The sequence below is a fragment of the Setaria viridis genome, chromosome 3 (genome assembly GCF_005286985.2).
Source record: "Setaria viridis chromosome 3, Setaria_viridis_v4.0, whole genome shotgun sequence".
In the NCBI taxonomy this organism is placed as follows: Eukaryota; Viridiplantae; Streptophyta; class Magnoliopsida; order Poales; family Poaceae; genus Setaria; species Setaria viridis.
The window spans coordinates 1,552,031-1,577,137 of NC_048265.2; the positions used below are offsets into that span (position 1 = coordinate 1,552,031).

At 45.8% G+C, this 25,107-nt stretch overlaps 5 protein-coding genes across 6 annotated transcripts; 2 read left to right on the forward strand and 3 right to left on the reverse strand.

Moving 5' to 3' along the window:
• Positions 1 to 582: 582 nt before the first annotated feature.
• Positions 583 to 5,629, reverse strand: LOC117849904 (ribulose bisphosphate carboxylase/oxygenase activase, chloroplastic). Its single transcript, XM_034731639.2, has 12 exons — positions 5,188 to 5,629; positions 4,890 to 4,975; positions 4,781 to 4,790; positions 4,252 to 4,314; positions 4,044 to 4,157; positions 3,295 to 3,356; positions 2,765 to 2,819; positions 2,301 to 2,502; positions 1,918 to 2,024; positions 1,523 to 1,578; positions 1,055 to 1,147; positions 583 to 887 (listed from the first exon to the last, which is right to left on the reverse strand). The coding sequence occupies exons 1-12, from the start codon at positions 5,513 to 5,515 to the stop codon at positions 780 to 782; spliced, it is 1,284 nt and encodes a 427-aa protein (XP_034587530.1). The 5' UTR covers positions 5,516 to 5,629; the 3' UTR covers positions 583 to 779.
• A 154-nt stretch (positions 5,630 to 5,783) lies between these two features.
• Positions 5,784 to 7,009, reverse strand: LOC117848050 (uncharacterized). The gene has a single exon (XM_034729354.2). It carries the CDS (start codon positions 6,840 to 6,842, stop codon positions 6,057 to 6,059), a length of 786 nt encoding a protein of 261 aa, XP_034585245.1. The 5' UTR covers positions 6,843 to 7,009; the 3' UTR covers positions 5,784 to 6,056.
• A 519-nt stretch (positions 7,010 to 7,528) lies between these two features.
• LOC117849905 (protein PEP-RELATED DEVELOPMENT ARRESTED 1 homolog, chloroplastic) lies at positions 7,529 to 11,985 on the forward strand. Its single transcript, XM_034731640.2, has 9 exons — positions 7,529 to 7,865; positions 8,345 to 8,500; positions 8,985 to 9,053; positions 9,144 to 9,314; positions 9,906 to 10,049; positions 10,753 to 10,914; positions 11,011 to 11,076; positions 11,174 to 11,233; positions 11,333 to 11,985. The coding sequence occupies exons 1-9, from the start codon at positions 7,590 to 7,592 to the stop codon at positions 11,375 to 11,377; spliced, it is 1,149 nt and encodes a 382-aa protein (XP_034587531.1). The 5' UTR covers positions 7,529 to 7,589; the 3' UTR covers positions 11,378 to 11,985.
• A 1,718-nt stretch (positions 11,986 to 13,703) lies between these two features.
• LOC117849465 (uncharacterized) lies at positions 13,704 to 15,584 on the reverse strand. 2 transcript variants are annotated; one of them, XM_072292511.1, is made up of 2 exons: positions 14,157 to 15,584; positions 13,704 to 14,055 (listed from the first exon to the last, which is right to left on the reverse strand). In XM_072292511.1, exons 1-2 carry the CDS (start codon positions 15,550 to 15,552, stop codon positions 13,952 to 13,954), a joined length of 1,500 nt encoding a protein of 499 aa, XP_072148612.1. In that variant the 5' UTR covers positions 15,553 to 15,584; the 3' UTR covers positions 13,704 to 13,951. The 2 variants fall into 2 exon arrangements, with proteins under 2 accessions (XP_072148612.1, XP_034586919.1); XM_034731028.2 differs by having other exon boundaries at positions 13,704 to 15,582.
• Positions 15,585 to 16,348: 764 nt separating this feature from the next.
• On the forward strand, positions 16,349 to 19,585 carry LOC117849466 (cold-responsive protein kinase 1). Its single transcript, XM_034731029.2, has 7 exons — positions 16,349 to 16,701; positions 17,400 to 17,559; positions 17,653 to 17,795; positions 17,887 to 18,100; positions 18,216 to 18,450; positions 18,533 to 18,683; positions 18,773 to 19,585. Exons 2-7 carry the CDS (start codon positions 17,415 to 17,417, stop codon positions 19,118 to 19,120), a joined length of 1,236 nt encoding a protein of 411 aa, XP_034586920.1. The 5' UTR covers positions 16,349 to 16,701; positions 17,400 to 17,414; the 3' UTR covers positions 19,121 to 19,585.
• Positions 19,586 to 25,107: the final 5,522 nt, after the last annotated feature.

A 25,107-nucleotide genomic window follows, 5' to 3' on the forward strand; every position in this document is an offset into this window, starting at 1 on the left:
TGGTCTTGCCTTTTTAAAATCATATATCTTTATCCAGATTAATTTGCATGCATATCTCTCTCTCTTATCAGTATATTATTATATTGGACCGAAATTTCTTTTTGACAGAATTAAATAGAAATCCTGATGGAAACAAAGCGCATCGTGTCAAAGGAAGAAGTCTGAGAATTTCCGAGACCAGAATTATGCATTCCAAATGTGGCATACTACACGTGTAGGCGGATGGCACATGTTGGGACAACAGATATTCATGTTCATTATATATTATATGATACTGCATATATAGAGCCCATATGGAATAATGGCATCGTACAATTCTTCTGTCAGATAGTTTAGGCGAAGGACTGATGATATCTTTTTGGACGCTTTCGCTCCATACATGGATCAGTTTGTGCCACAGCTCACAAGTTTATCAAGTCAATCGGACGACTTTTTGCAATGCATAATGAGAGAAAGTACAATGTTGATGTGTATCATCGATCTATTCAGACTCAGCAGTAGGAAGCTACAATATCAGGGAGATTGCAGAAACCGAAGCATCGCATAGCATCGACTCAAATGATTGCAGGAATACAAAAGAGGGAAACAAAAAGCATCATCCTTTGTTTCTATTTTCGGATAGATTATGTACGTAGTTACATCTGGAAAATACATACACACAGAAAAAAATTCTTTCGTATGCTTTGTAGACTGTTCTATACTTGCACATGCAACTGGAACAAACCGGACGGCATATGGCTCGAAATGGAAAACAAGGAGTTACACTTGCGTGTATCTAACTAATCTTCTAAGTTCTTCATGTACTCTTTCGACAATTTTGAGTTCATTATTAGTTCTTGCTCCCTCACCAGCGAGTGCCCTGACTCGATCAATGCCTCTATCGTTTGCTGACCGGGGAAAAAAATTGATATCAGAGTGTTATAGATCATAGAACTTGTTTTTTCCAAAGTGGATACATGAATAAGCAGTCTAATTACGGTAGTATTGTTAACAAACTTGGTGAGTTCTACTGGCCTATGCAGGCCAGTATCTTGTTTCAAAATCTGAAAAATACCTTTGGGGGTATAAATGTGGGAAGCTTCTCTCCTCTCTTTTGCTTAAGAAGCTTTTCACCTAGCTTTTCATGGCCACCAATTTGATCGACCCACTGCAGTGCAAGTGAAACAGTGATATGTTACTTTGGCTATGTCGGAACAACATTTTCAGAAGCCGCACTGAAAAAAAAAATCCCCTTTCCACACTGGATACCCTGCCACATTTATATATGGGATTCAGAATTGATCTCAAACATTATCTGTTGTTGAATGTCAAGCATGGCTCAGAAAACTCGAACTATATATACTTCCATGGCAACAAAATTAACTAAAAACAAACAATGCACGATCATATATGTAAATATGTTACACATCTGCTGAAACCAACAGGCCTGACCTGGATTTTTGCACATTAACAGCATAAGGCCACAGTTTCTGCTATGCGAATTTAATGTTAATCTCTTTATAAATTGGGGGAAAAAAGGTACCTCCAAGACAGCCCGATCATATGTCCTGGATCTCAAAGCTCCATAAAAATCCAGAGCTGCAGAAAGTTCATTTAGTTGAATAAATTATTCGAACAATGAAGCAGACTGCCCACCAATATTTTTTCTGGCTCTTGGATAAGCAAAATAGTTTTTAACAGAAATGAAACATTTGCTGATAAATTTAGATACTGGTTACTCAAAATTTCACTCAAAATAGATACCAAATCACTCGGATTTCATTCAAACATGTCACTGAAAATGTAAAGCTGAAACTAGACTTGAGTAAAACATCCTTGCAACAAATAATTGTATTCTGAAAGACCTTGGTTTGGAACCAAGCCACCCAAATTTCATGCACTACAAAATAAAAGTAGTGGCTATGGTAAAATAAATACCTTGGTTTGGAAATGTATCTACAATTCTTGATACTTCCTCAATAGATATCCCGTCCTTTGTATACATGCCATGAACAATATTAATTATATCTTCACGATCGGGCTGCCTGTTGAACGTAAGTAATCATCACTAGTTGTTGCAAGTAAGCAGAATATAGTTGTATACAATAGATTAACAGAAAAAAAAATGTCTCACGAAATCACCACTTTTCTTCAGACTAAGGCAATAACATTTTGTATTGTACAAAACATGGATGCCAAAATAACAAGCAAGCACCAAACAGTGCACTAGGATAGAAATGAAATGAAATATTACATTCTAGAAGTTTCGGTTGGTGATGCATCATTGTACAGTACTGGTTCAGGTAGAAGAACAAACATACCAGTAGAATTTTTCCATTCTCCCATCACGAATCAAGGGGGCATATAGAGTTGAAAAATCGTTTCCAGTTACTATTATAGGAACTCTGTTTGTAATATCATTTTCTCTCCATTTCTGGCCAGTGCTCACTCTGGTAGGATTATCTGCCAGGTTCATCAAAGTTCCAGCAACAATTTGATTATTGACTGTCATCTGTGTGTTTCCTGGCAAGAAGAGTTACACATAGCACTTAATTTTCTTTTGAAAAAACAAGCTCAGAGAAGATGTAAGAACTACTCTTGGCCCTTAAACTACACAAAAAAAAGAACGTTTGATCGTTGTAGAACATGCTTGCCAAATGGCAAGGAATTGATAAAACTGAACAAACGAAGTAGCCAAGCTCTTGAAAAATAAACATGGAAAAAGATCTCACAACATTCACAACAATCAAACAACAAAAATAAATATGTTTATAAGATGATGTACCAAATCTTCCAACACCAGCATCTAGATCATTGATCATCAAGCAACTCAATTTCCCCTGTACCGTCCAAAAACTTGTGAAAACAGAGTGGCTTGTGATGAAAAGGAAAATGAACAAAATTTACACCATCTTTAATCTGGTAACTTCTCCAGGAATAAAACGATATCAAAAAATAAAATCTCTACGAGTAGAATCACTATGGAGTAGCTACAGTATCAGAACAATGCACCAATGTTGGCAAATTCAGGAAAACTTTCACCACCTCAAGATAACAATCCTGAGCTAGCAGCTTTCCTGGAAAATAATTGAAGCCATTTCATATGGAAATCATTAGGATAGCATGGCATACTGGAGCATCCCAAATGATTGTTGAACTACTCTCCCATGTATGCAGATAAATAAACTCTAAGTGAATGTGCAAGTTTGCTATATGGCCTGTTTTCTTTCATGGTCATTACTAACTACAAAGAAATGAGAAACCTAATGTGAAATGCCCATATCTGAGATCGAGTATCTGCAAACACCTTCTTACTTGGTTTTGAATTACTTGGGAGGCAGTCCTGTATCGGTCACGTATTAGCCTCCCAGGTTCTCCTGCAAACAGACAGAGCAACAACTGAGCAACTAACAAACAACTATGTTCACAAACCATGTAAATAATAATGATTTTGACAATACAAGCAATCACTACTACTACCATTGCAATGAGATCTGGCAAGACGATGGCAATTGATTTTCGTTTGACAACTAATCTTTGCAGACCTTTCTCAAGCATATTCCCAAAATTGATAGATCTGAACAGTACCGGATTTTACTACCAAAGCACCAAATTTGGAAAAGCTCCAGGACCTCCTTGCTAGGACGTTGACCATCTTAAGCCCTTCCTGGTTTTCTTGTAGTTCTTGTCTATGGTGTGGTACTAGGCTTTTGGTGTGTGTGTGTTCGTTGGAGGAAAAAACCAGCTATCAAAGACTCGGTGCAAATATAAGAGAACCTTTATGTGTTCTGAACAGTACATGTAAGTCGATTACAACCTTCATGAGTCAGAAATGATCCTTGTGCTACATTCTATAACCCTGTCCTATCATGTCAAATATTCCCAGCATCATGGTTTCCTTTTGCTTTATTGAAAACAATACATGAAAAGGGCTTTTTAACATTTGGAATAAAGTTCCTACGAACACCAAAAGAAAGAAGGGAGTAGCACCTGAACATCATTTTGGCAAATTAAGGCTGAGTAGTAAAAGCACATAGGCATATATAATTCAAGCGCATGTTTACCTGCTTTTTCAGATTCTAATTCTCCAGCAGACATAATAACAGGCTCAACACCCATTGCTCTAAATATGAGTTCAGTTTGGAATGTTTTCCCTTGACCCTTTCCACCCCAGATCCCTGCATAATGCAAACAATTAGTTTCGATTATACTTATAGACTATTTATTCATCAACAATTCACCTAATGAAACAAAAGAAGTAGGTTACTCTACCAAGTATAAGGGGAATCTTGATATTAAGAAAATGTGCAATGAAGTTCTTTACAATATGGCACGCTGCAAACAACAAACAGTCCTTCAGATTTTAGAATGTGTACCTGGAGAAGAAGATCAATAAATATGTTAAGCAAACCACAGATTTCCCAGTACCGTGAAGAATATAAAATATTTTTTAAAATTTTGAAACATCTGATTCTTGATGTTCATATGGATGAGTTGAGCAGGAGATTATCTATAAATATATGCTACCTACTGACATTTCATCTGCATGCTTATATTCAATCTAATGATTTGGTTGTCTTATATTATTTCAAAAAAAGGGTTGGCTTATGCTGATCACTCCCACATAAAATTTTTCGGTAGAGGCACATCCAGTGATTACAGCACCTAGGTGCAAGAGCAAAAATAAATGGGTGCAGATTTGCCAATACAAGTGAAAGAAGAACTTTCTTACTATCCGTTCAGATTTTGTTACCTTAATACAAAAATATTTGCCAAGTTCCTTTTATATTAATGAGCTTACCAACTTTATCCTGCAACAAATAAATATGTAGTGTTAAATATTCACCAATTGGACAGTAAACAGATTATAAGAAAACTTATTTTTCCACATGAACTAAAAATAAACTCACGAGGAAGAGCGGTGCAATGTAGTAATCCCCCTGCAGGTACTCAAATGTTCTAGTTGCCTTCTGCCGATAATCAAACACGATATCCGCTGCAACCACATTGTATCCAGGCTGTCAAAATCTTTAACATCAACTCCTTTTTAATTCTCCAAGCAGATCAATATGTTTGCATACCACACTGAACTAAGCTGAACAAGCATTTCCTTTTCCATATCACATTTAGTTATGTGAATTTATTATTCACGACGCTTCATTGAACCACTGGACTGCAGTGAGCCGATCGGGGTGTTGGAGCACTTACAGTCTTTGCCGAGGAAATTCCCAACGAAGAGGTCGTCGACGATGCCGGCCCGTGCGCCGACGGCGATGTCCATGTTGTCGGCCTCCTTCCCGAGGCGGTATAGGTAGTCGTCCCCGTCCGCGTCCTTCGCCTTCCACGACGATTGCTTCGACAGCCGCCGGCGCTCCGATTCCTCCGCCTCGCCGCCTGTGGCCGGCTGCGGGGACGAGCACCGGATGGGCTGGAGGCGGCCTCGACTGGAGGTTCTGAAGGAGGAGTTGGGGTTCCGATGGGAACGGAAGAGGTGAGGGTGGTGGCGGGAGGAGGAGGCGAGGGAGGTGGTGGCCATGGCGGTGGCGGGGTGTGGCTGCGCCGCGCCGCGGTGCGCGCGCTTGACTCTGTGACTGTGATCGGCGGTCGTTGGGAGGCTTGGTGGCCTCGTACGGTACTTCTGGCCTTATCTGTAACGGTCGTCCAGGATTATTCAATCATCAACAAATGGAAGCACAAAAGGACAGCAATATTCAATCATCAACACGATTATCTGGCTCGAGCAGTGGATAAATCGTGATGTTCCATGGCAGGATCGCGACACCAGAGATTTCCTGGCCACAAAAAAGCGTTTTGCATTTTCTGCAGTGAAACTTCAGCCATCAGTGGTCTACATCACCTCATTGCCCCAATGGGCACATCGAAATTACAATGTCTTACTCCAGTCTTAACCCTATCACTATACCGTATCCTACCGACGTGTCGCTAACTATGTACACAGACACGATCGATCGATGAACAAGCATCATCAGCTATCTAAAGATCAAAGAAGCCTGTTCCGCCATGAGCAGGAGCAAGATCACGGAGGCGCAGATGAATGGCATCGCCGGACGCCGGAGCTAGCAGGACCGCGGCGTGACGACGACGCTGCGGGAGCCTTGTGACCCGTGGGCGCTGCTGACCACTAGGATGCCCAGGTCCCTCCGATCCCTCGCCGCCTCGAGGTACGCGACCCGGTCAACCAAGCCGTCCGTGGACCACCGCTGGTCGCGCGGCCGGTCGTGCACCGCCGCCACCTGCACCTCCTCGGCGTCGCCGGCCGAGCGCCGGCCGGGCACCACCATCCCCGCGACCGGCGGCGCCGGGTCACCGGATGCGGTCGTCGGCTCCGGCTCCGGGACGATCGCGATGGGGACGTACACGTCCCCCCTGGCGACGCGCCGGCGGCAGACCGGGCACGTGGAGTGTGCCAGCAGCCAGGTGTCGACGCACTCGGCGTGGAACGCGTGGCGGCAGCCGGGCAGGACGCGGAGCAGCTCGGCGGCGTCGAAGGCGCCCAGGCACACCGCGCACTCGGTGGCGCGGCCGGCCCCCGCGCCGGCGCCGGCCATGTCGCCGAACCGGACCGCCGGGAGCGCGCCCACCGCGGAGCCGCTGAGCCCGGAGCGGCAGCGCTCGCATGACGACGGCGCGAACCCGAGGCCCAGGCCGGGCCGCCCGCCACCGCCGGCGCCGGCGCCGCCGCGGTGCTTGCAGTGCTTGGCGTAGATGAGGAAGAGGAAGAGCGCCAGGAGCACGGCCGTGAGCACGCCCGCGATGACGGCCACGTCCACGGCCAGCGGCGGCGGCAGCGGGGGCGGCGAGCGCGCGGCCGGAGGGGATGGTGCCATCGGCGTCGCGGTCATCCTGTCTCGACCATGGACGGCGCTCGAGGAATGGATCGCTCGTGGGAAACTATCTGCATGATGACAAGCTGTGGAACTGGAAAAAATAGGCGGTGTTCGTGACGTGACGAGGCGAGCTGGGATGGGGTGGAATGGTCGAATGGAAGGAGGCTTGGAAAGCAGGAGGCGAGCCGGGCTTCCCTCTGAGATAGCACACCGGCTTAAAAATAGAGCAAGAGCCACCCTTGACCGTGGCAGCTTTGAGTTCGTGCGTTTCAGTTCCGGATTTTTTTTTTGCACTGTGCTCAAGTCTGGAGAAATGGTGAGGGCCAAGAATCCAACTCGTAATCGCAGCCGTTGCTTCACGGTCATACTAATTCGTACAGTAGCTCGGCTGATGTGGTGTTTAACCGCAGCCACGCACGCTTGCATTGTGCTGTGGTGTTTAATGGTGAAATTAATCATGACGGCTATCTCGCGACAGCGAACATTTGCGAGAAAAGCCATTGACCTTGACCATAGCCCCGGGTACCTTTGCAAAGTTGCCTCGATCAGCCTGATCACGTGACAAAAGCAAACCTGAAGGCCCAAGCCCAAGCCCAGCTTAGCAACGTTAAGGCAGCAAACAAAGCCCAACAACTTCAGAACGCTCTCGCACGCCGCACGCGACGCAGCTCCGAAAGCGCTTGCCTGTGATAATTGATAAACCCCCCGAAATCTCTGCCCCTCTTCCCTCTCGCCTTCTCGAGCTCCAAGCAAGGGAAGCCCATGGCCATGGCGATTCTCCGCCTCTCCCCCGCCCTCTCGCCTGCCTCCTGTGCCGTCGTCTCCTTCCCCTGCAGGCCCTCCTCCCACCTCGTCCCACGGCCCCCCTCCCGCTCAGCAACCCTCATCTGCCTGGCCGCAACGCCCAAGGTGCCGCTCCCCATCGCGTCGCCGCCCTCCCTCGGGGATGACCCCAGCAAGTGGGACCCGGCCGAGTGCGACGCCCTCCTCCGCGGCGGCGAGCAGGTCGCCTCCGTCCTCCAGGAGATGCTCACGCTGGTAAGGACGCCGTTTCCTGCGTTGCTCCACTGATGAAGTAACGAGCTGTCATTAGTGAGTAAGAAATGAACGCAATGCTTCATAGAAATTCGGTTTCTCGAATTTCCAATCTTATCAGGTTGTTATTTCTTGTTTGTATTAGGATAAAGTTAAGCACTTAAGCGTCTCTTTCTCGGTCATGTGTAGTAATCTAAAATATCGTTTGGTCCTCTAGGACTAATTGGCAAAGAGCTCTAACGTTTTGCCCATTCTGACAGTGAATTTAACCTCCATTTTCTTTCTTGTACGTTTTTTAGAATGTTCTAAAGTGTAATTAGCACTAAAATTGTCCAGGAATTATCATTAGCAGAATTTTGAATACTGAATCTGCTAATCTCATGTTACTGTGCAGCAAACAACTGTTATTCGTGTGGTCTGACTGAATGGCTATAACTTAGTATAATTGTATTATGGCTCATTTATTGGATTGGTGTTGGTAGATGGAGGACATGGAGATGGATGGTGCATTTGAGCCAGTGGCTGTAGAGCTGGTGGCACAAGGAGTTATTGGGAAGAGGGTGGATGAGATGGAGTCAGGATTTCTTATGGCACTTGATTACATGATACAACTTGCACAGAAGGATGCAGATGATGAGGTACTTGATAGAAGTCATTGCTTAACTCAGCCGATATACTGGGATTTTGAGTACTTTTTATTTCTTCTTCACTAGGGGGGTCGTCCACTCATTTTGCTATTTTTACTGAGGAGCATAAATGCATAATTTAGCTATGTATTTTTGGCTTTGCCATGTTGTAAATATCTTTTATACCAGAATGGTGTCGCAGATATTATTTTTTTTCTGACTAACATGGAAATTAAACATGATTACTAGTTAGTAATATCCAAAGCTGTACATATTTATTCATGTTTAGTACTAGTTAGTAATGTCTGGACATGCGTTTAAGTTCTCAAAGTGATCTTGCAATCGCATTGTGTTGAACTGCTGATGCAATAACTAAACCATGGAATGCATGAATGCTTCGAGACAATGTTATCAGACTGATTACTGCAATCCTCCTTTTTTTCCTTAGCTTATTCTACTGTTCTACATGCTTTACATGTTTGTCTTGTGATGGCAGCGCAAATCTCTTCTTGAGGTAATTAAACAGACGGTGCTAGATCATCTAACAAAGAAATGTCCTCCACATGTAAGTGTTACTTCAAGTGCATGGTCCTACCAGTGCGTGTGTGGAAGTGGGCATGCATAACTTGACTAACTTCTGACTGGTGTAAAACAGGTTCAGGTTGTTGGACTTCTCTGCCAGACTGAAAAGAAAGAGAGCAGGCATGAATTGTTGCGCCGTGTAGCTGCTGGTGGAGGTGTTTTTAAGAATGATAAAGGTCTTAAGTGCCAGATTCCTGGGGCAAATCTTAATGACATTGCGAACCAGGCAGATGATCTATTGGAGGTAATTTGAAGAGCGTGAGTACAAATATATTTTCATAACCTCATTCTTTGCAATGGAACATGTTTTGAATCAGCAGTATTGATGGTGGACTGAGCATTGGCTCCAACCTCCTGATGCTATGTGCTACATTATTTTACATCATTGATGATGACATTCTGAAATGAACTTTAAACTCAGCCTCCTTGGTGTGGCCTTTGTGGCCTAGGTCCTGTGGTGTGTTAGAGGGTTAGGCCTAAAGTTCAAAGTAAGTAATGCTAAGAGATAACGCCTCTTGGCTCAAACATATCAGCTCTGGTTAACCTGTCTATGCAAAGCGAGTACCAAAGCATAAACAACATGTTTATTCAAAAGAAGTTGGAATGCTAGTATGTCTAGTTAGAATTGCAAAGTCTAAAATATATTTAAAACTCTCAAATGGAAAAGAGACAGGGTACTAGAGGTGCACATCGTTCCTTATCACTGTGCTTCTTGGAAATGATAAGAATAGGCTGATAAGCTTTGGAAAAAGAACTTCTTGCAGTAGTTAATTATTATTCCCTCCATGTCAAAGAATGTTCCTCAACCTTGTAACATTTTTGGTTAATATTACAGTCAATGGAATCTAGGGACACCATTCCTGATCGAAAACTTCTTGCAAGACTAGTTATAGTAAGAGAAGAAGCTCGAAATATGATGGGAGGTGGCCTGTTAGATGAAAGAAATGATCGTGGTTTGACTACTCTCCCTGAGGCTGAGGTATGTTTTAAACTTGGAATTCCTCATGTCACATGGTGAAACTTTGTAGTGCTGTGACTAGTTGCAAAATATCCTTTTACAAGGGCCAGTAGTGTATTTAGATTACTTATATATGGTTGTTGAGATTTAAAGCGGGAAGGGACATCATCAATTTTCTGGTCCCTGTTTGTCCCAGTGACTATAATATTATCCAGCAATTTGTGTGTTGCAAAACTACAGGAAAATTCAGTTTTACTACTGTGAGGAATCAATCCTTGCATGGCTTTGTTCTCTTCTCTTTTTCCTACTTACAGAGCTCAAACATGAGTGGTGTCCATTAAGAGGGCAGAATGACCATTTTACTTTTCTTGTTTGTTGGCCAAATACGAGTTGAGCATGCTTGAAACGTGGTGTAATGTACAACGAGCGAAAAGTGGGATTGGACAGGTTGTAGTCAGGTTGGTGATAGAGCCCGCATATCAGATGTCGTGTCTATCATCCAGGGACATTATAATTTTAAAAAATTGGCAAGAAAGTTATAGTCAAAGCCCATTGGCTTATGACTTCTGGGCTAGTGAAAGGAGAACTTTAAATTTTTTCTGTAGAAGGAAGACAAGGAGGGCTGTTTTCTTAGTGGCCAATAAAAAATGTTCTTTAACTATTGAAGATTTAGGGACTGTATCATTCAATGATATACAATGTTTTTTTTCACGTTAATTGACAGGTGAACTTTTTGAGCAAGCTCGTTGCTCTTAAACCTGGGAAGGCATTGGAGAGGATGATCAGGGATGTTATGAATGGCAAAGGGGAAGGTGCTGATAATGTTGAACAATCAAGTGCTGATTCGCATTCTGAACAGGAGCATCTAACTGGAGTATCTGGAAGGGTGAGTTTGAGTTCAATTTGGCTCATTAGTATCTAAAACAATTAGCATATTCGCATTAAGTGAAGTATTCACTGCACATGCTTATATGACCTTCAGGGAAGTGTATCAGGGCGCAAGCCACGGCCAGTCCGCCCTGGAATGTTCCTGGAGACTGTTTCCAAGGTACTGTTCTCATCTTTTATTTTATGAAACACGTTGGCTCTTTCCTAAGCGTGACAGTGTTTTTTCCCCTGTCTGCCATCTCTCCCACATCTGTAAGGTCCTAGGTGGTGTGTATGCAAGCAACACATCTGGCATTACAGCTCAACATCTAGAATGGGTGAGCTGCTTCCTGATTTATTATTTCACTTATCACTTATGATCGATACTTGTATTCCAGTATTGATTGACATGGTTTGACCATATTTTCCCATTGTAGGTACATCAAACAACACTGAAAATTCTTCAGGAAATGGCCTTCTAGCCTTGCTAGCAAGGATTCACTATGTATGAACATATGGAGTACGTGCATGGTGCGCATCCTTTAGCCACCGAAGGTACGATATTAGAGAGCCTTGTGCACAAAGGATCACATTGCTCCAAGTTATGGACCATATCCACGAACCAGTTTGCTGGTGCCGTGGTGCGTGGTTTAAATATTTACAGACCTAAATGGTCGTGAATGAAGCAAAAGAGATGCTAGGCGGGACATCTAAAGGCCAAAGATTTACTTATGGGAAGAATGTGTTGCCGCCCTGTACAGCCCGGAAGTAAAACCTTGGAAATCGTATTACCAAATGATGGAAGATGGAACTGATACCGAGCTTGCTTTTTTGAAGCGTTTCTGACAGAACTGCATAGCGTGGTTTAGACTTTAGAGGCAATCAGGCATAACGCTCTCTGGGGATAAATCTGTTCCTTGGCAATCTGTAACTTTTTCTTTGCACACGTTGTTCCAGACTTCTGGTTGTTCATTCATCATAGGTTTACAAGAAGGTACAGTGAACACTTGTATCTTGAAGACAATGTTGCTATAATTATCTGAATATAACCCCAGTTTTGTCTCCAGTTGCAAAAGCACCTGGGAGTAAATTCCATTCCACTTCGAATAAATTTTACAAGACCACCCGTACGTTGATAAAGTCACAAAGAACACTAAACCCGTAAGATTTCGTTTAAATGCACCTTGTGCACAACATTTTCATCACAAAAGTTCGCATTCATTTGCGAGACCACTCTTTTTCCCTCAGCCTGTGCCCACCATTCGGGCATAGAAGATACAACCGAGTTGTTTGGCCTGTTGTGGATGCTGGACAAAATTGCAGACAGGTGCGACATTCAGGATTTCTGATACAGGCACACCACACACGAGCATAGTGATCAGCAAACAACAGCAAAAGGTATTCGAGCACAATACGAGCATAGTGATCAGCAAAACATCAAAAGGTATTCGAGCACAATATTAGGCAAAGGGTATTGAACACAATCCGATCATTAAATTATAAAGCAGATAAAACTCAGCAGCAAGAAGCTTGAAAATGCAAGACTTAAATACGCACATCCTGGGCTCAGAAGAGGACAATATAACAAAATTCAAATTAAAACCCCACAAGTTACTTCCTCTTGTATACATTTCCATTCTCTGGACTCTGGTGACTAGTGAGTATGCCAAGCTCTGGCAACATAGATCAGGACAGGCTATTAAATAGTCTGCATTCCTGTCTACCGATAATTTCTGAAAGGAAAAAGTTCATTTTACTCCCCTCACCTATTCACTTTATCCGCTTAACTCCCCCGAACAAAATTTAGGCTCACTTTACTCCCCCGAACTATTTCATTTGGTCCAATCTACCACCTAATTAGATTTCTCTTAATTGTTTCTCCATGTATGAGTTGAATTTTGAGTTCAAACTTTGTGAGCAAATACAAAATATGATGCCTTATGTAAAAAAATTATACTAAGAATTTTTCATGGTTATTTTCATATGTTAGGAATATTTAATACAAAATTGATCTTAGATATACAAAATTGTATGAAAAATAATCATGAAAAATCTCTAAAGTATTTTTCTAACATAAATTATCAAGTTATAAATCAAGTGACAAAAAATGAAATTAAAACTCAACTTGTACGTGGAGAAATAAAAAAGAGAAATCTAATTAGGGGGTAGATTGGACCAAATGAAATAGTTCGGGGGAGTAAAGTGAGCCTAAATTTTGCTTAGGGGGTTAAGTGGACAAAAGTAAACAGGTGCGGGAGTAAAATGAACTTTTTCCTTTCTGAATCGCAGGGTCAAATTATGCTAAATGTACATCAAATTTAACAAAACTATGGACAGTGGCAGTAAAACTCTCACAATACGTCAACTGATAAGGTAATTACATCACTAACCACAATCTCAACAACCATACCCAAAAAACAATCTAAGGAGCTCACAATACGTCAACTGATCGTGGCGTGAACTAAAAGGTAAATTGAGTACCAACCTATCAAGGACTATTCACATGGATTTCTTCATAAATCATGACACACTGGTAGCATAAGTACATGTTCTCTGACTGGGAACAGATCTTCACGGAGAAAAATCAACATGTTTTCACCACTAACAGAATGCCATGCTCATTCAAACTAAGCAAGCAACAAATATTTACATACCTCTATATTATACTAACCTGAAAGTCTCAACTGAGATAGCATGAGATCAGATAGATCAGAACAGAAAGAGGTCCATTAGACTGCTTGGTACTAGAGAAATTATAAGAGCTACTATTATCATTGCAATCACCACATGATTACCATGAACACACAATGACAAGACAAATCATTAAATAATCCATCAAATATGATATGGCAGCAGTCAACACAGTATAAGACTAGCCTACAAAGTGAACAAGAATTAAGTAATGATAAAACAGAACAAAAAAGACACAGCCATATGACCATCATTGCGTCATACATCGAAGAGCTCATGCTGAGAAGCTCTGCAACTTCCGCAAGCGCTTCACAGCAGATGAAGGTTTCTTCTTCAAGACCTTCTTCGCAGATTTTGCCTTCAGCTTAGCCTTCCTCGAAGGTGTAGGGGTCTCTTTTATGGGCCCTGGTTGAACTCCCTTTTTTAGTGCACTTCCTCTTGGAGTAGCTGAAGGTGGCAGCCTCAGACACTGCGGTGGCAAAGGATTGTGAGGTTTCCAAACTAAATTATTCTTCATCGAGAACCTCACCTTCTTACCACTCTTCTCTCCGTCCTGGGTAAGAAGATTACCTTCGCCACCATCATCAGCATCAGAAGCTTCAGACAACCTATCAACAGATTTCGACCGCTTCCTCTTCTTTGCCACTTTTCCATTAACTGGCGTTGCTTGTGAAGCACTTGAGCTGCCACCACTATTGACCATACCAGCTTCTGCCGCAGCCTTTTCAAACTGCTTCTGGAGATTGGACAGGAATGTCCCATCAATTGTTATCCCATCAGTACCATCACCCATCTGCTGGTCCTCTGCAGGAACATCTATACTCTGGTCCGAAACATGCCCGTCTTCGACAACAACTGCCTTCTTTTTCTTCTTCTCTTTCTTCTCCTTCTTCTCTTTCTTTACCTTCCTCTCCAGCTTCACAAGCTTGGCCTCCTCTTTCTCACCTTCAGCCAATGCAGCCTTCTTGGCCTTTTTCTTCTTCTTTCCTGCCTTTTCCTCACACAAGTCCATGCCGCAATCCGCATTTGGCACCACTGGCACCTCAGTAGCCTCAAATTTGGGCTCAGAAATCTCAACACCAGACAGCTCCAAACCCTTCTCCACCTTCACAAATGCATCCCTCAGCCCAAAGACCACCTTCCGGTTCGATTGCACAGTCTCTGCCTTTGCCCCAATATCCAGGAACCTCTTGCTGAATCCAAACAACAGTCCAGCTTTCCCGAGCTTCTCCTCAGCGCTACCCTTCTCCACCTCCTCCCCTTTCTTCACCTTCTCAAGCAACTGATTGCCGCTCTCCAGAAACCTGTCAAATACGCCAGCCTTCACCTTACTCACCATCACCCGATCGGACGACTTCTCCAACACAGTGAAGAACGGAGCCAACAGGGCGTCCATTGTCTGCAAGCTTACGGGAAGCACAGGCAATAGCTCGTCAAGGAACGCCTCGGCAACATGGTACCCAAGACCCCGGGAGGTGCCGGCAGCGACGTTGTCAGCTTCCGGGAGCAGAGCCTTATCTGACAGGACGGACACGATCTGCGAGGTGACGTCGGGGGCGAAGGAGTTGGAATTGAGGAGCAGGAAGGCGTGGTGGAGGAAGCGGCGGTTGAGGAGGTAGAACTTGTCGAGGCGGTGGACGTCGATGTGGGCCCACTCCCGGCGGAGCGTGGTGAGGTAGGCGGCGAGGAAGGCGGCGCCGTCGACCGGGGACGGCGCGGCGGATACGGCGGAGGCGAGGCGCGTGGCGACGGAGGACTGGTAGAGCGGCTTGTCGGCGTGCCAGAAGCAGAAGAAGAGGCCCTTCCAGAGCTTGAGGAGATCGGAGGCGGAGAGGCGCGGGGCGGAGGCGGGGAGGAAGTCGGAGAGGAGGTAGCGGACCGTGCGCTCCCGGGCGCCGGCGTTGCAGGAGGCCAGGCGCCGCGCGATGGCGGCGGCCTCGGCGGACGCGTCGGCGGCGGCGGCCATGGGTGGTGGGTGGGCGGCGCGGGGCGTGGGAGGGGAAAGGTGGAAACCCTAGGTAGCGTTTGATTTTATTTGATCCGCGGAGAGGGATTCGGGGTTTGAAATGCCCTGGCGATTTTTGGTTCTCCGGCTTGGGTGCCTCGTGCCTGGGTCTCAGCCTCACTGGCTGGCGGGTGGGACCATGCCAAACAACGGGAGGACTGGGCATCATTCTCATTCCGTTCTCTCTCGCAGGTCGCACGCCTAAAGCTGGGCCCGCTAATCATCGCCGAAACCCTCTCTAGTGGGCCTCTGCGATGTTCTATGCCATGACTTTGGCGGGCCAGTCAAGTCGCAGGTGCATCGCAGAAGGCCCATTTCCGGCCCAAGATGAGCTCGTCCCAGCCGCCGGCCGCCTTCATCGTCTCCGGCGGCAGGAGCCGCCGCCTCGCAACCCGCCCCCGTCCCGGCCCTGGCTCACCGGTTCTCTCGCCGCGCCGCCCCACAACCTGCCACCGCCGCCTGGCTTCCTTGCGCCCCGGACCCCTTCCTAAGCCCGGCGGCGTTGGATTCCCCGGCAGCAGCCCCCTCCCCGTACCGCCGTACCACGTGCCCACGTACGTGCCGGGCCCTATCCACCTTTCCCGTACGCCGCGTGAACAGCAGCCGCCGGGCGCCGACTCCAACGGCCTCTTCCCCGTCCCGCTCCACACTCCTCCACTGGGCCTGATTGGCTGATGAGTCGGTCAATCCGGGGACGTGTTCCACGCCAAAATCCGCACTTCTCTATCAATGTCGCTGTCGCCAGGAATTGCCCGCCCGATAATCTATTGGGGAGCCTATTGCTCGCAAGCTTGCTACCTGCTTTGGCTCGCGCGGCCGGCAGTGCCAGCAGCGCCCGGGCCAGCGCGCGCCAACGCGGCGAGCGCGTTGGCCCCGTTGGCCGGAACGGATCGGACACGCCACGCGAGCTAGCTCCCTCGGGGAAAACGATAACTATGCTGTCGCCTCGGCTTTGGAAGCCTCCCCCTGCTCTGTCCCCGTCGCTCGCTCGCTTCACACGGGTTACGAGTTGCCAACGCCTGGCGGCCGGGGAGATGCGCGTGCGGTAGCGGCTGGGAAAGAGGAAAGGCACGCAAGTCCGGCGATCGTCGCCGGTTGATCCGGTGCAAGGTATGGACGCACTACAACTGCTCGAGTAGAACTAGTAGGATGCCATTGGAGGCATCTCCGGTAGAATTTGCCTGGGTGTGCTTGTGGGTGAGCGATGCGTGCATGTTCATGCGCAAGGTGTGTATGTTGTTGCTATTTTTCAGGATAATTCACTCGAAGAGATAGTTCTGCAATCTGTAGTATGGCCGAGAGGAATTTTCAGAGAGACTACGGTAGAGAATTCAGAACATAAGGAGCACGACCACGTCGTCCTCTTGTTTCATCATTTTGTCAAGTTGTGAGATCACGAATTGGCAGAATAATGCTGACAAAGTCATGCCGGCCGTTTTGTTTATGTTTTCCTCTTCATCTACTCTCCTTTCCAATTGCCTTCGGAGGATTTGCAATATATCGTCAGTTCATGGTAGCTGATGACTTTGTGCAACCAATTAATTGGCAAAACTGGGACGGCCCTCAGGATTTGCAATTCCGTTCTCCATGTGTCAAGCGTACTACTTACCATAGCATTTCATTGCTTTACAATTTACAAATATTGAATGGAGTTACCGTGTAGCCTTTCACTCAGTCCGGGTTGGTGGTGCTTAATTAGTTAATTGTGCCTGCCTATTTTATGAACTGATTAGCCAAAAAAAACTTCTGACAATGTTGCTGTTAGCATTCTGAGGTTGCTGCTGACATTTGCATGAAAAAATATGCAGAAATAAAGGACAGCAATGGCATCTACGGAGCCAAAGACGGTCTTCCTCGCCTTCATCGCCATTCTTGTGGTGGTCATAATAATCCTTCTTGGTATTTGCTGGAAGTTCCTCAAACCAGATCTCATGAGGAGATTGATGCGGCCAAGGAGCCCTGCTTCAGGTGAGCAACTCATGACCTTTCACTGTGGATGAACTTGTACTCCTTTTCATAACTTGTTTCTAATAGCTCTGCAAATTTTTTTGGGCATAACAGAGGTGCCTGAGTACTTCAGCGGCAATATGAGTGGAAATCTCCGGACCATTACTTACTTTGACTATGCTGCACTGAAGAAGGCCACGAGGGACTTCAACCAGAAAAACCAGCTTGGCAGAGGAGGTTTTGGGCCTGTTTACTTGGTACATCTCTAAGGCGAAAACATGGAAATTTATACTGCATTTGTATTACTCGGCAACTTGTGATTATACAATTTAAAATGCTAATGTTCAGGGGAAACTAGATGACGGTAGGAAAGTTGCAGTGAAGCAACTCAGCGTCGGCAAGTCTGGTCAGGGTGAATCAGAATTCTTCGTCGAAGTGAACATGATCACAAGCATCCAGCACAAGAACCTCGTTCGCCTGGTTGGGTGCTGCTGTGAGGGATCCCAACGGTTGCTAGTCTACGAGTTCATGAAGAACAAAAGCTTGGACAAGATATTATTTGGTAATAATACTTAAATAGATCTTAGCGCGTCCATAGATGAATTAAAGACTGCTGCTTAGCTTGCTCGCGGACTTGCTGAAGTGCTTGCTTCATATAACTGTCACAACTTTTGCAGGGGATGATGGCTCACCGTTTCTGAACTGGAAAACTAGGCACCAGATCATCATCGGCATTGCACGAGGCTTGCAGTACCTTCACGAGGAGTCAAACCTGAGGATTGTTCATCGCGACATCAAAGCGAGCAACATCCTCCTGGATGACAAGTTCCAGCCCAAGATCAGTGATTTTGGACTGGCCAGGTTCTTCCCCGAGGATCAGACGTACCTCAGTACGGCATTTGCTGGCACACTGTAAGACATCATTTCACATTTTCGCGTCACAGTGTACATGCCAAGACTGTAACTCCTAGAAACAATTTTTGATTTATTTCAGTGGCTACACTGCGCCTGAATACGCCATCAGAGGGGAGCTCACGGTGAAAGCTGACACCTACAGCTTCGGCGTGCTCGTTCTCGAGATCATCAGTAGCAGAAAGAACACGGATCTCTCCCTTCCAAACGAAATGCAGTACCTTCCTGAACATGTACACTCCTTTCTGATTCCAATTCTAGTCTACGAGATAGACATGCATATGTTGGTCTGAAGAATCATTCCCGTCTCTGAACATTTCAGGCATGGAGGCTCTACGAGCAATCCAAGGTCCTGGAGCTCGTCGATCCGAAGATACAGACCGATGGGTTCGACGAGAAGGAGGTCCAGCAGGTGTGCCAGATCGCGCTGCTGTGCGTGCAGCCATACCCAAACCTGCGGCCGGCGATGTCGGAAGTTGTGCTGATGCTGACAATGAAGAGCGATCAGTCCATCCCCGCACCGATGAAGCCGGCGTTCCTTGACAGGAAGAACCTCAAGGACAAGAACGCCACGTCGGACACGGCGATGGAGATGCGGTCGGCGTCCTACTGGCTCAACACGCCATCGCCCATGGTCGACAAGCCATACGACATGAGCTGTGGCATATAGTGACGCCGCAACTTTTCTGATGCACGGATGCCATGCGAGCAAGATTACGCGCATTGTGGGTGTGCGATGCCGGTAAGAACTGTTCCATATCCAGGGTTTCAGACTTTCAGGGAGCTCATGTTTCAGCAACAAAAGTGCTGTGAATCGGACACATTATTGTAGGACACTTTTTGTGCACGCTCTTAGTTTTGTACAAACTCGTGCAACACTAGTCTAAAAGAATAACGAGCGCTGTATATTACGACAGTATGAGAGCGAAAGATTTGCAGTTTCGTTCAAATAGTTTACACTCTTCATGGCCATGGACTTGATCCATCGCTGTATTACGCAAAGTGATCCCTTGTTCATCGATCAGGCTAACTGTTCGGTGTTTTTGTTTTCCACGGTTCGTTATCGAAAGTTTGTTGGGGTTTCATGTAATAATTTGACTATTTGGAAATGTTTAATTGCCTTCCCTTGTGAATATGAGCAACATTTGAACTAGACAGTTGTACATGAACTTGTTAATTATTAAATAAAAATATAGTATTTCGTAAAAAGAAATTATGTACTCTTTTACCTGTATTTTGAAATTAGTTGATGAGCACCCTAAAATATTGATTCTTTTTATATAATAAATCTGGACTGGTCAAGAGGATGACTTGATATTTTTCGAAAATGTTGTGTGAAGTGCAAAGGAGGGTAGCAAACTCATCTCTCTAACACCACTACCGGTAAAAGAAGTTTATTAATAGGCTTGGTACTTGACCTTTTTGCTTTGGATTTAGTTGCTTTGAACCTTTGCTATTTGTTGGCTTTCAGTTTGGTTGCAATTTCTACCACTGTCATCAGCTGATACTGGAATAGTGAATAGTTAGACATGCAAAGCCTGGAATAATTTCTTTATTATCTAAAAAGACCAAGGAAGTTCAGAGGTGCACCTCGGTGAACCTCAGTAAACCAAAAGCAACGTTTATTTGCGGAGCCACGTGTAGGCGGGGCGGGGCGGGGCGGCCGCCCCAGCTACCGGCGGCGTGCTCGCCTGGAATCCCTTTCCTCTTCCTGTCGAACTCCTGCCTCTCGCTGTCCCCTCCGTTCCTAGGCCTGACGCCTAGACTGCCATTGCAGGCGACACCGCCAGATTGAGACGATGAATCCGATGATAATAATCCAGATCACGTGCTGAAGCGCACCGCACCTTGCTTCTTCCTTTCTTCGTGGGCCGGCCCACATTGCCGCAAGAATCGTAGCATTTTGTGGTGTTCTAGGCCACACAAATCAGCGCTAGCTGTTATAAAAAAAAAATCAGCTCTAGCTGGATCGAGTCCTGAAGGTTTTCTTTGTGAATGCTTGTAGACGCTGATTGCAGGTCCTGCATAGCTGATAGCTACGTGCCGACCTAATGACGTTGGCTCATTTTTTTCTCTCCCTTTTCTTTTCTATTTCTATTTATGTTTCTTTTATTCATCTTTTACTTTACCTATTTATAACTGCCTCAACATTTCTCATGAGACTAGTTGATCAAAAAAGTTGATACAACATTTCTTTGGAATAACCAACATTTTCATCTAAGAATGCGGTTCATTAATTTTTATTTTTTGTATTTTGCGATGTATATGGCGCAAGAACTATTCAAATTTAAGGTAACATTTTTATAAATTCTTGATCCACTTTTTGGTTTAGTTTTACCCCTACAAAAGTCGCCCCAGCTATAATTTTTTTCTGGCTCCGCCCCTGTTTATTTGCATACCAAATAAATTAAATGTTGTAAAATGACAGTCCTGTTTGTACATGTATGATGTTTAATGTTTGAGTTTTATGTCAACACGATCTCTAATACTTTTGGACCGAGGAAATGTCCAACTCATATTTTGGACTATCTCAGAAATACCACAAGAATTGCCAAGCTTGGAAAACGAATTCAAATTTCCTTTTCTTCCTAAGGGGGTGTTTGGCTCCAGGGGAGCTAAAGTTTAGCCCTGTCATATCGAATGTTTAGATAGTAATTAAGAGTATTAAGTATAATTTAATTATAAAACTAATTACATAGATGGAGTCTAATTCGTGAGACGAATCTATTAAGCCTAATTAGCCCATGATTTGATAATGTGGTGTTATAGTAACCATTTGCTAATGATGGATTAATTAAGCCTAATAGATTCGTCTCGCGAATTAGTCTAGGGATTCTGCAATTAATTTTATAATTAGCTAATATTTAGTCCACCTAATTAGTATCTGAACATCTGATATGACATGACAGCTGATATTAGACACCTGTTCCAGTCGTGGGATCTGATTGTTCATGATGTGAAAGTGCCGTCAATACTACATCAAACTCCGAAATGATGGCTGAAATTCCCGAGGATTTGAGTAGGCTACAAGGAAGCAGCACGACATGACGCCGAGACAGTCTTTGTAGTTTGCAATCACTCGCATCGCATCGATCCTCTCAACACGCATCAAATGAATCGTACCCGGAAAGAAAAATACAGATGGAAATCATAGTAAAAAATCATTCTCCCTCTGATTGCCTCCCCTCTGCATTGACCTGCCTTCACCTACACTCTGCCAAATTAACCAACCTATAGCTCAGACCAGTGTCTGCCTATGGTCTAGTCTAGACCGTCCGGTCTACTCCACAGAGCACAGTGAAAATATTGCGAAGCTCTGAATGGGAATCTGACCCCCCTCGGGTAAAATTTCTCAACGGAATGATAGTGAACAGGCGTAAATGGTACTAGTACTCCAGCTAGGATAGGGACCAGGGAGGGCTGGCCTCTGGCCGTTCTTGTAACAAACCAAGGTTTCATCGATGGCTTTTCCAACTTCTGATGAAGCCCTGCTAAAAGGTACCTTCAAAACAACTTCATCGTGGAAGCTCCCACAAATCCTGCTCTCTGGAGCCTTTCGATAGAGAGGGAGTCGAAAAAAGGGGCTTCCTGTGGCTTCAACCCCCACCTCTCGAGATCTTGGCAAAAATACCCCCACCCGAGCAGCGCACGTCAACGGTGCATCCCGGGGAAGGGCGGCGGCGGTGGAGATGCGGTGTGCGATGGAGAAAGAGCGCAGCGGGGAAGGAGCAAGGCGCGCGAGGGGATGCGTCACGTGATCGGTGATGGAGCAGGAGGGCGAGGGTCAGGTACGGTGCAGCCTCGTGGCGGGCAGCGATGATAAAACAACAATAGCAGCACCCAGCTGAGGGGAAGTAGCATCACTCGGCTGGGAGAATGGGACTGCGGCGAATTAGCAACAGCAGTAGCACCCAGGCATGTGGACTAGGAGGAGCAGGGACGGCGGTGGAGCAGAGCCTGGCGTGAAGAAAGGATGAGGACGGTTTGAGGCCGTGAGGAATGGACAAGGCACGAAAAAAAGGGAGAAAAAATGGAGAGAGAGAAAAGAAAAGGAAAAGGAGAAATTATTGTTTAATCATATATTCACTAATCATTTTTTTCAAATGAAATAACATATTAAAGAAAAATATAAAATTCACATGTACAAGCAGGACATTTGCCTCTTTCATCCATGTATGAAAAAAAAACAAGAGAAGAAAAGAGAATTATAGCAATCTACTCATTATTGGTTAATCTAATTTCTATTTCATTATTTTTTCTCATTTTATATGACAAATCATATTATAATTGAGGGCAAACATAAACTCATGTGTACATCCAAATTACGTAGCTAAGGGCATATATGATATTTGACCTTTTACATCCATTCATAAAAATACAAGAAAAGTCGTTTTGCCGAACGCTATCCAGAATAACTTTAGCTCCACCAGAGAAGTTACTCCACCGGAAAAATTACAACCGGAGCTGTTTCAGCTACAACGAGTTGTCAAACGAGCCCTTAAATTCATTGCTTAAATCTTTTGTACAATGTGTCAATTGCATTTTGACGCTACCCAAAAAAAAACAGTTTTCAGCGTACACACAGGACACCTTTGTTTTGGACAAATGCAATGTAGCACGACAAAAGAGAACGAGCATTTACTCCTCACGTCCAAATTTTTTTGCCTTTTCCTGCTTAAAAAGAGAGGGTAACCGCATTGATGGTGGCAGTCAGGCAGGGGAAGTTGAATGCGCCGAGATCGTTTGAATCTGAAATCCTGAAAAAGAGCCCTGGGCGCTGGGGCACACCCCTGGCTCTGGCTGGGGGCGATCCAATTAGCCGCTGCGGCAGGCCGGCTTAACGGCCCTGGCCCCGTACGTACGGAGCTCGTTAATCGCCACCCGGTTCCGATAAGATAATGACCCAGAGATCCCACCTCTGCTGCTGGATCCTCTTCCTGCTTCTTAACACCATGAGCTCCTGGCACCTGCCATGCATGCCCATCAAGTTAGTAGCAGTAGACTAGTACTCTAGTGTAGTAGTAATCATGCTCGTCTCGTCTCTTCCGGGTCCATCGGCGGCATGGCAGCGGCCGCCGTGCAAGACGACGCTAACATGAGGTACTACGAGCAGTAACACCCATGTTTCATGGCTGAGAAATTCGAAGATCTCTTTCGAGCTCACTTTGATCTGTCTATCGATCTGATCATCTGATCATATGGGGACACGAACACGACACGGCTAGGCAACCCGGCAACGGACGGGGGCAAGGGCAATCAAGGGTATTGACTGACTCGGAGCGGGGCGCGTGGCAGGGGGGATGCAGGTAGTTTTGTGTGCCCGTCACGTGCCGCGGCTTCCGGGCCGGCCCGCCCTGTCTGTGGCCGGCCGGCCGGCCTTCCAGTTGGGAACTTGGGATGGGAATGGGAGTTGAGCAGGGCAGGGCAGCGGCGCTCGCCGAAAGCCGCTTTCCACCCTTCCTCCTCCCCCGCAGTCCGCCGCAGAGCCCCGGAAATGGCAGCGGCGAGAAATAAATCCGCAGGGAGATGCAGGCCAAAGTTTCCGTCTCTGCATCATGATGTCCTCCAAAATGAAATTCCCTGTGCTGTACCTCGTCCAACGGCACTTGCAAGGCAACAGCACCAGAGGCCTACGCACTACCAAAGTACCAACGCGTATACGCCGCATCCTGCAAATCAAAGTTAGGGCAAAGTTCATTTAGCAATACTGCTATACGACAACTTTTTGCCATTGTCAGATGGCACCCAGACTAAATTCAGTGCTCCTAAGTGGAGTAATAGCTAGCAGCATCAAGTGTGGAATTCTGCTCGACACTGATGGTACTGGAGGTTGTACGTGGTACTCCCATCTGTGGTGATTGATGAGAGATTTCACAAAGTTAATGTTAGGCTCCTACAATCAATAACCAACAGTGCTGTACTTGTACCGTTGTACGTGGCGACAATTCCATGCCAAGAGAATACGGCCGCAGCGACCGGTCTTGTGTCTTCTCCCAGACGATCTCAGCAAGGTCATTTTCCAACACGTCCATCGCACAGCAATGCGTGCATCTGCAACACCAATCGATCCTTTCCTGATTATCAATAATTGGGGTCCTGTGGAAGAGGTCCTGTGGAAGAACAGTCATCAGGAGGCTACGTGGGGGTCTCGAGAGCTGGAGGGGGAGCTCTCGCACGTAACACCGCGACGGCAACGGCAAGAGAGACCGGCCGGGTGGTCCGCGCGCGCGTGAGCGTGGACACGGACGGCGACGGCGACGGCGCGGCCGGCAAATAATTGTGATCGCATCTGATCGGCCCGGTCCGGCCAGTTCATCGCGGAGAATTAAGTCCGGCAATGGTGGCAGGGGGACAGATCTCGACGGGAAAGATCGCGTCTTTGTCCAGCGTCGTCAACACTGACAGCGAATCGATCTTGCTCGCGCAGGTCGGGGGGCAATTACTGAGCTCCAGTAATCAGGGCTAGTACCATTACCACCGGCAGTAGCTAATGATCGACGCCACTGGATGTTGCCATTGATAAATCACATCCCGTAGTTATTGGACACCCAGCTTCTGCCTGCTCGTAAATCCTTTTTGCCAGTAAACTGAATCTGCGCAGATGGCACGGCTAACTTTTTTGCTTCTATCTCTCTTTTCTCTCTCTCTTTTCGTGTA

Bases quoted from the DNA above. Each gene is read 5' to 3' on its own strand.
- LOC117849904 (XM_034731639.2), bottom strand. From the start codon at position 5,515: ATGGCCACCACCTCCCTCGCCTCCTCCTCCCGCCACCACCCTCACCTC. The intron at 4,976-5,187 runs GTAAGTGCTCCA...ATGTGGTTGCAG, and splicing joins GAATTTCCTCGGCAAAGACT to CGGATATCGTGTTTGATTAT. The intron at 4,158-4,251 runs GTAGAGTAACCT...TGCATTATGCAG, and splicing joins CAAGATTCCCCTTATACTTG to GGATCTGGGGTGGAAAGGGT.
- LOC117848050 (XM_034729354.2), bottom strand. From the start codon at position 6,842: ATGACCGCGACGCCGATGGCACCATCCCCTCCGGCCGCGCGCTCGCCG.
- LOC117849905 (XM_034731640.2), top strand. From the start codon at position 7,590: ATGGCCATGGCGATTCTCCGCCTCTCCCCCGCCCTCTCGCCTGCCTCC. The intron at 7,866-8,344 runs GTAAGGACGCCG...TGGTGTTGGTAG, and splicing joins TCCAGGAGATGCTCACGCTG to ATGGAGGACATGGAGATGGA. The intron at 10,050-10,752 runs GTATGTTTTAAA...GTTAATTGACAG, and splicing joins CTACTCTCCCTGAGGCTGAG to GTGAACTTTTTGAGCAAGCT.
- LOC117849465 (XM_034731028.2), bottom strand. From the start codon at position 15,552: ATGGCCGCCGCCGCCGACGCGTCCGCCGAGGCCGCCGCCATCGCGCGG.
- LOC117849466 (XM_034731029.2), top strand. From the start codon at position 17,415: ATGGCATCTACGGAGCCAAAGACGGTCTTCCTCGCCTTCATCGCCATT. The intron at 17,796-17,886 runs GTACATCTCTAA...GCTAATGTTCAG, and splicing joins GTTTTGGGCCTGTTTACTTG to GGGAAACTAGATGACGGTAG. The intron at 18,451-18,532 runs GTAAGACATCAT...GATTTATTTCAG, and splicing joins ACGGCATTTGCTGGCACACT to TGGCTACACTGCGCCTGAAT.